Raw genomic sequence first — 9,473 nt, 5'->3', positions numbered from 1 at the left:
TTTTTTAGGTTACAGGGTCATTTCCGTAATTTTTTAGGTTTCAATGTCATTAAGTTAGTTTCTAGGTTCTAGTAACTTTTGATGGTTTCAAAAGTATTTTAGTCATTTTCAAGTGTTATGGAGCATTTTTTGTCATTGTTTTATGTTTTAGGGTAATTTTGGTCCTTTTTTTTTTTTTTTTAGGTTTTAAGGTCATTGGGTCATTTTTTTAGGTTGTAAGGGTATTTTGATAATTTTTTAGGGCATGTTTGGCAACTGTTTTTGTTTTCTATTTGTGTTTTCTTGTTTTCAAGGAAAAAAGAAAAAAACAAATTTTTTCTGTTTTCAAAATGAAAAACACGTTTGGTTAGTTGTTTTGAAAAACACATTTTTCAAAAAACAAAAATAAGGAAATTTGTTTGGTAGTTGTTTTTGAATTTTGTTTTTTTTGGTTAATTTTTTTTTAAAATTATATTTATTCTAATTCAAAAACACATTTGCTCCAACGTATTTAAAATCCTTACACCTAAAGAAATTATAAATCAATTGTTTTGTATATAACATTCAAGCCTAAAACTTTAATCATATAAGTAAGATTGAAGCTATAATAATTATCAAGCGTTATAAAAGATAATCAATAACTAAAAAAGTTTACTACATGGCATCAATGCCCGGGAATCAATTTCATCCCAAAAAAAAAAAAAAAAAAAACATGGCATCAATGATGCCTATTATTTGCCAACATCAATGCTGCGATTTGATCCCTATAAGCTGCCATAGCTTCAGCGGCTTCATCAGTTAAGTCAATAGTGTGCGATGGCTCACCTGAATTATCCCTACCTTCACCTTCAACAGTTAGGTTATCAATATTGAATTGAGTAAACAAGCGATCATTTCTTGTTGCCATTCGAATGAAGTTATGAATTGTGCAACAGGCTCTCATCACATTCCCTTGTCGACATGGTTTATAACGGGGCATCATTTTTAAGACTGGAAATCGTGCTTTTAAAACTCCAAAACATCTTTCAATTACATTACGAAGCGAGGAATGTCTATAATTGAAAAGCTCTTTAGCACCTTCAGGACGATCCCCACCTCGAAAGTCTCGTAGATGGTATCTCTCCGTACGGTACGGAGGTAGAAACCCCAAGGTGCATGGATAACCAGAATCCACTAAATAATAGCCACCTAACCAAAAAAAAAAAAAAAAAAAAAAAGATAGAGAAAAGTATGACACGGTGAATGGACTAAACTTAAAAATTGTAAATATGTAAGTGAGTCAACAATATATCTTACCAGATGGAGGCCATGGAAAATTATTTTCTGGCCTTTGAAGTGCATCTAAGAATACTCGTGAGTCATTGGCTGTACCCTCCCAACCAGTGTAAACAAATGTAAACTTCATATCAAAATCACATGCACACATTATATTATGGGTGATTGTGGCCTTTCTATTCCTGTAACTGACTAGCTTTGATTTTGGAGCCCATGCACTAATATATGTTCCATCAATTGCGCCTATACATTTCTAGAAAAAATATAAACACAAGTATTAACATATGCGAGCAAATAATATTTGTATAATAAAATGAACAGTAACTTGGGATTACCTTGAAATATGGAAAGAACTTGGTATTGTTAGCAATACGTGGATGCACTTCATTGCTTTGAGAAGGACGTATAATGAATTTTCCCAGGCGGCATATTGCTCTTACAGTTTCCTTAAATTGTCCGTCCCTTTGTTTCGGTTGAGTGTTGAAAACGATCTGCTATTACCCTTATCCTCACATTATGTCCCACTATTAATAGGAACATACCAACTGCCTCCTCCACTGTAATCCAGCGTGAGTTTGTTAAGAATTTATGTATTCTCAAATAGTTACAGAGACTTGTAAATGTTGGCCTATCCATGCGGAATAACTCATAACATGTTCGAGGATTGCCATTCAATATCTCTTTTATAAATGCATCACCAGTTAACATAGAGATACGTTGAGGCTCCTTAGGAATATAGTTGTTTTTATTCTCAACAAACATTAGTAGGAAGAACATATCATCGTCCTCTTCCTCATCTGAAGAGGATGAACTGCTATAATAATTAGGTTCAACATTCATCCTGAAGAATTAAACAGCAAATTTGTTCTCAAATAAATAAAACATTACCAACATAAAAAAAAGAAAAAAAAGAAAAAAGATTACCATAAAATAATAATAAACCATCATTTACCAATATTAAATAACAATAGAATAGTACCAAATCATAGTTCAAAGACATTAAAATAAACATAATCTAATAGGAAATTATTGTTTTGACATAATCCCCTACAGCCTACCCAACCAAACCATCCTCCTAGCGAAACTCATGTTAACAAAGATCTCTCTATCATTAGGATCCTGCTTGAACTTCTCAACGGCCTTCATAAATATTTCATCATTGACTTCTTGCCCTGGTCTCGAGGATATTAATGCACTTGCCTAAGGAGAAGTCATTTGTAGGTGCAATCGCTACTAACTTCATCAATGGTATACCTCGCTTATACCTCTCAGCCTTTGCTTTAGATGCCTCTATCCTAGCCTTAGCGGCCTCAGCCATTGATTGTAAGGCATCATTCATTTGAGAGCTCATTAACTCTCGCTTACTCTTACTAGGACGCTCGTCACAACTATCACTAGGACGCTTGCTCAATCGAGTTGTAATGTCAGACTCAAGAATTGCCATGACAGGATCTTGGGTAGGACTTTCTAAATTAACATGAACTCCCCCATGAATGAGTCGTTCTTCCAATGCATTCTCTTCATCTGAATTAGGAGGGTCTTGGGTGGATGCACGGTGTAGGACCTACGTAGTCGTAGACTTATTAAATATAAGTCCAAGCAAATTATAATTTGAAAGTCCTTTGGTTCGAAACATCTTTGCATTGGGATGTGCCTAAAAATATAAAGACATCTAGTAAGAAAAAAAAAATGATGGGGGATAATGTTTCAAAATAAAATATTGTATTGTCTTTAACGATAATTACCCGACAATAATTTTGCCATGACTCCTCGAGTGCATGAACAAGGTGTTGGTTTTCAGCATCCCAACCAAAACCAAAGTTTGATTTATGAGTGTAGAAAACTCACGGTGTAGTAAACGCATTCTATTAAACTTCCCTTTGAATTGAGCCATTGTAAAACTCCGATTACCTAATTCATTCAATGTAGCTAACATTTTCTTCCAAGTATCGGAACTGAATTGCCCATCTGCCATATTTCCCTTATTGATCTCTTTCGCATTATGTCAATAAATAGTTTCTCAAGTTGTGGTGTCCAAAGGTTATCTTTATCAATTGAACTGCTTCCTTTCATCTATTATAATACAATGAAACATGAAAACAACTAAGGAACAACCTTTATAAACACAACCATCAAATACAACTAAGAAATAGCTTCCAAGCTTCAAACAAACACATCTTCTAATTAATAGTGCATTTTGATCACCATGAAACCCAAAACAATTGAAACAATTGACAATTGAAACACAACAGCAATAACCCGTGTGCTGCTCTATTAAAACAATGGTGTGCTGCTCTATAATGACAATTGAAACACAATTGATCATTAGCAATTGACACAATTGACTGGTGAACAGTAACAATTGAATCAATTGACAATTGAAACACAATTGAAACAATTGTGTGCTGCCCGTGTACAACCTTAACAATTGAAACACAACACTAACTTATAATTGGACAGATTCATATGAAACACAGAAATAAACAATTGATAATAACCATTAACCTGGCATTAAAAATTGACATTCGACAGTAACAATTTGGGATCTTGAGGTTTTTTTTTTTTAAAGCACATATATTGTTACAGTTTCCAGTTAATTCAATCCATTCTCAACGTATATTTTCTCAAATTCAAAGCACATTGTACCGTTAATTCAAACCATTCTCAACAACAACCAACAACAATTGCAGCTACAAACACAAAACCATAACAATTTTTCAAACCACATATCTTTGTTACATTCAAATCATACACACTGTTAATTCAAACCACCCAATAATTTTTTCTCACTCTATTCTTACTCTCATTTTTCTTTCTTTTCAATTTTAGTTCACAGTCTAACCAAAAGTTTGTTCCTTTTCGGCTATCAACGAACACGAGAAACGAGCATATTAGACGGCTAAAGAAGCAAAGGGTAATGACCAAGAAAGCGGGGAGGTAGCACTCAAACGGGGAGAAAACATGGATGCAAGACACACGGCTACACCATAGAGCCCACAAGCATACCAACACGGCCAAAGCAAACCCGAAACCCCAAAATCCAGAACCAAACACACTTTGAAAATACCCATTTTGAATAAACCCAAATTCAACGCACATAGCAAACTTCAAGCAATTTCGTAGTAATCCATGAACAAAGAAAAAAGGAAAAGACCCATACCTTTGAGTGATTGGGTTTGCACAGACCTGCTACATCACGCACACAAAAAAGAAAAAGAAGAAAAAATAAAAAGAGAGTGAGATAATGAATAGAAAAGGAATCGTGTAGAATCTAATGAAAAACAAGAGGCAGTCATGATTTTCATCCGGTGAAGACCAATCAATTACCTTACAAGTGATTCTCTCAATCAAAATTTTCTCTGTGAGGAAGATGGAGGCGGCGGAGACGCAGAACGTAGATATTGATATAAAGGGTATCAGATACGTTATTAGGCGCTAATATTGAGTGAAAAAAAAAAAAGGAAGCGCGGGAAAAAAATACTCTGGTCATGTGGATCGAACCAGTGCGCTGGTTCATTAAAGGGTTGTGTTTCAACGTGAATCTCCCGTGTTTCTCCATGTTTTCATAGGTGAGTGAAAACTAAAAAAGAAAAACAGCTCAAGACCAGTTTTCAGTTTCCTTCACAATTTGGAAATTGAAAATAGTTTTTGTTTTTTGCCTAAAAACGGTTACCAAACAAGTTTTTTGTCTTAGGAAACAAAAATTTGTTTTTGAAAATAGAAAACTGAGGAAAAAAACAGTTACCAAACATACCCTTAGGTTCTAAGGGTATTCCTTGTTGAGGATTTTCAGGGGTATTTTGGTCATTTTCAAGGTTTTAGGGTCATTTCGGTAATTTTTAAGGTTCCATGGGTATTTCGGTCCAATATTATTGATTTCGTTCCATTCCGGCCGAAATGGCCGAAAAATTTCTTACCATTATTCAAACCGGAATGACACACCCCCGTTCCACCTCGGATAAAATTTCGGCTTATTCCAGTGTGTTTCGGGCATTCCGGTTCGTTTCGGTGAAATCCGGCCGATGTTCAAGATTCGGTGGTACATGTCCAATTGCTCAAGATGAGCCTCACTGCCTCAGTGAAAAAAAAAAAAGGAAAAAGAAAAATAAAAAGAAGAAGAAGATGAAGATGAGAACAAAAATTAAAAGATGAGATTAGTGTCAACAAATTTACAGAGCAGCAGACCTGAAGAGAAATCCTTGGAGACGAACAATGCTGAGAGAGGGAGGAGATAAGACTTAAAAGAGACAGAAGGTTAACTGAGAGTCAAAAGTTTTGAATAGAAGAGTATAGAGAGAACTTAAAATACATGTTGAATATACAGTTGTGATGAGGTTTGGAACATGGGAATATTGGGATCGGGTGATAGATGGGACTTAAAGAGAAAGATGAAAATAGGGGAAGAGAAGACCAAAGACACGTGTGACATAGAAGAAAGAAAAGTTAAAAAATGAATCAAAAGATATGAAGATATGGCAGTCAGTGGTGGGATCGGTTTAGAGAAAATGAATGAATAGGGAAAACTGAAAATTAAAAACATTATTTTATATAATTAAATTAACTAAATATTGAGGTTTAAGACTTAAGAGTTAAGACTAAATATTTTGTATTATTTGATATTTAGTCATTGACCTGTAAATCTTCTTATTGTGTGAATTGTGATATTAAATTGATGTTTAAGACTTAAGAGTTAAGACTAAATGATTAGTATTATTTGATATTTAGTTATTTATTTATTAGAATTGGCAATTTTATGTTCTACAAGAATATATATATATATATATAAAAATTATTTTTTAGGTACCTCGAAACACCCTGAAACAGTACGCCGAAATTAACCAGTATTGAAATATTCCATTCCACTGGACAAACCGAAACGGGGTCTGAAATAGTCTTTATAACATTGTTTTGGTCATGTTTTAGGTTTAAGGTGCATTACAGCTGTTTCTTTAGGTTCTAAGGGAATTATTGTCACTTTTTAAGTTACAAGGTCATTTTAGTCATTTTTTAGGTTTCATGGTCATTTTTTTAGTATCTAAGGGTATTTCGATTATTTTTTAGGTTTAGAGGGTATTTTAGTGATTTTTTAGATTTTAGAGTCATTTCGGTCATTTTTTAGGTTTTAAGGATATTCCAATAATTTTTCAGAGTTTCAGGTCATTTTGGTAATTTTTAATTGTTAGTATGTGTTTTGATAATTTTAGTATATTGAAGGGTATTTTGAGAATTTTAGAGATTTTAGGAGTACTATTTTTGTTATATATATATTCGTCAATTATTAGGTAATTTGGTAGGGTTGGGTTGGGTTAGCTACGCCTATATGTAATATTGGTACAGCTTAATGTGATGATGGTTCCTTTATTTTATTTTTCTCACATTTGATGGTTCCATTGTCACATCAAGCAATACTAACATCTTATTTGACCGTACTTTTCTCACATTCGATGGTACTTTAATTTTTACTCACATTTGACAGTTCAATCGTCATATTGGGCAGTAACGACATCACATGTGATTGTACTTTTGTCACATTTGATAGTTCCCTTATTTTTCTCTCACACTTAATGGATCATTAATCACAGTAAGTAATATCAACATCACACATGACAGTACTTTTGCCACGTTTGGTTGTACTCGTATTTTTTTCTGACATTTGATAGTACCATCTTCAAATTGTGCAGTACCAAAATCACATGTGACTATACTTTTGTCATGTTTGGTAGTTCAATTTTTCTTTTCTCGTAAATGATGGTTTTATTGTCACATTAGGCAGTACCAATATCACATTTGATCGTACTTTTCTCACATTTGGATGTACTTTATTTTTTGCTCACATTTGACGATGTCGTCCTCATAATGTTCAGTACTAAAATAACCATTAAACCTAAAATATGACCAAAATACCCTTAGAAAAGAAAATGACCGTAATGGCCCCTATACGTAGAGAATATCTATAAATACCCTTAGAAACTTGATAAAAACCAAGATACCCTTAGTTAGGGGTGTGCATGGGTTGAGTTGAGAAGTTTTTTCAACCCAACCCACCATGGTAGGTTAAAAAAATCAAACCCAACCCAATCCATCATAAGGGCTCAACCTAACCCAACCCACGTGGATCAGGTTGGGTCGGTTGGACAATTTTTTTTTCATTATTATTAAATTGAGCATTAGAACAACGCTACTACAAATAAAAGCAAATTTATAACCAAATAATCATGAGCATAACGCAAAACAAACACAAACTATATAAGAAAAACTTAGGGTTTTGGTTTTATATTTAGGAAGAGGGGCAAAAAAATAAGGCGTAAATGCACTTTCAGTCCCTACATTTTGGCCCGAGTTCTATTTTGGTCCCTACATTTTAATTCTACCACTTTTAGTCCCTAAACCAATTAACGCATTCCATTTTGGTCATTTCCGTCAGTCAACCGACGGAAATTGCTGCACTGGCTGCTGGAGGAATTATAAAAATTATAAAAAATGCCACGTCACCACGACACATCAGCATATATTGTTTTTTTTTTTAAATTTTCAATTTTAATTAAATAAAAAACAGAACTAAAACAAAAAAATATCACTAAAATTAAGATCAAAAAGTATCTTTACTCTCTCTGGATGTTACTTAATTTTTAACTCTCCCTTCTCTTATCTCCTTTCTGACTTAAACCTCTATTCTCTCTTCTCATTCATATTTCAAACCTCTCTTCTCTCTCAAATCACCACTATAACCACCGAAACATCATCATCGAGACCTACAGCCACCAATCAACGATTAATCTGAGTTTCCCGCTACTATATTTGAGGTTTGGCTTGGGGTAGGTTTGGTTGCAAGGTTTAAATTTGGTATTTTCTGTGTGGGTTTTATTTTTTTGGAATTAGTGGTGGTGGTTTTCTGTTTGTGGGTCTCTCTAATGATGGGTTTGGATTTAAGAAGAGGTGGGTTTTGGTTGAATTTTCTGTGTTTTTGGGGGTGGGATTAGATCCTTGAGCTGTTTAGGTGGGTTGAGATCGGGTTTGGGGTGGACGGGTTGAGATCAGGGTGGGGTGGGTTGAGATCGGGGTGGTTGGGGTTGAGTTCGAGGTGGCTGGGTTTGAGGTTAGGTTAAGGTGGGTGGGTTGTGAACCGGTTGGGGTTGTTGGGGTTGTGGGTAGGCGTGGGTTCGTGAAGCTTCTCGATGAAGCTTCTCTCTTCCTCGATGAAGCTTCTCTCTTCTCAAGATCGGCTTTGGGTGGGTGGGCTTCAGATCGGTGTGGGGTCGTTGGGGTTGTGGGTGGCTGTGGGTAGGCGTGGGTTCGTAGGGGCGGGGGTAGCCATAGGTGGGTGGTTTTGCACACTGTGGGATCGTGGGTAGCCATGGGTGGGTGGTTTTGCTCACCATGGGCGTGGGTAGTCATGGGGTTGTGGGTCTTGTGTGTGTTGTGGGTTGGTGTTGGTGTTGGTGTTGGTGGGTTGTTGTTGCTGTTGGTGGATGTGGGGTTTCTGATGAGGGTAAAACTAACATGACGGTCTGGCTGGTATGATTAAATTAAGGTGACGGGCAATATGGCTTAAAGAGGACGGATGGGTGGTAGACGGACGGAAAGAATGTATGCATTGCTCTCCGGGCTACCTCAAACCACGTTATGAGATTAGGGCTGACATGGCCTTGAGTGTGATTCACGCAAACGTAAATACAAAGAATTCTTGCGCTACACATTAGCCTTAATCAAAGGAATTTTATAAGGAAAGGAATTCTTGAAGGTATGAGAATGGAAAGAGTTTTGATCATAAAAGGAAAGAGCTTGGTAATCAAGGAAAAAAGGCCGACTCTACACCCCTATAAATACATCCAAAACCCCCTTGACTAAAGGTACGCATATCTGACTCAACTCTATCACCTTAGGGTTGAAAAGAAATTCTAACTTGACCTTCGAAGGGTTTTCGGCCAGCACCACACCGGTGCTCTCTTTGAGGTCTATTTGTTTTCTGTTTGCAGGTTTCATCAGTTGTGGAGGGTGCTTGCAACTTACTGGTGATATTCTCAACCTCATCAGTTTCTATTGTGGGTTTTTGTTGCTGTTGTTGGTTGCAGGTGATGGGTATTTGGCTGTGATTGTTCTATGGGTTTGGTTTTTGAATTTCAGTTTGGGTTTTGGGGTTTGATTTGATGTTTAAATGGAATTTCAGAGGTGGTGGTGGTGGTGGTGGTTGGGTTGCAATGGTGGGTTGGGTTTTTTCT

The 9,473-nt window shown here is 35.8% G+C and overlaps 1 protein-coding gene and 1 long non-coding RNA gene across 2 annotated transcripts; both read right to left on the bottom strand.

The window, feature by feature from the left end:
* Positions 1-697: 697 nt before the first annotated feature.
* On the bottom strand, positions 698-1,705 carry LOC142641785 (uncharacterized). Its single transcript, XM_075816262.1, has 3 exons — positions 1,590-1,705; positions 1,276-1,507; positions 698-1,167 (listed from the first exon to the last, which is right to left on the bottom strand). Exons 2-3 carry the CDS (start codon positions 1,403-1,405, stop codon positions 698-700), a joined length of 600 nt encoding a protein of 199 aa, XP_075672377.1. The 5' UTR covers positions 1,406-1,507; positions 1,590-1,705.
* Positions 1,706-1,747: 42 nt separating this feature from the next.
* Positions 1,748-4,678, bottom strand: LOC142638641 (uncharacterized). The gene is made up of 3 exons (XR_012845036.1): positions 4,582-4,678; positions 4,415-4,440; positions 1,748-2,095 (listed from the first exon to the last, which is right to left on the bottom strand). It is a non-coding gene; the product is annotated as an uncharacterized LOC142638641 (long non-coding RNA).
* Between the last annotated feature and the right edge of the window lie 4,795 nt (positions 4,679-9,473).

The sequence above is a fragment of the Castanea sativa genome, chromosome 6 (genome assembly GCF_040712315.1).
Source record: "Castanea sativa cultivar Marrone di Chiusa Pesio chromosome 6, ASM4071231v1".
Taxonomy (NCBI): Eukaryota; Viridiplantae; Streptophyta; class Magnoliopsida; order Fagales; family Fagaceae; genus Castanea; species Castanea sativa.
This window is presented reverse-complemented; position numbering and strand designations above follow the sequence as displayed.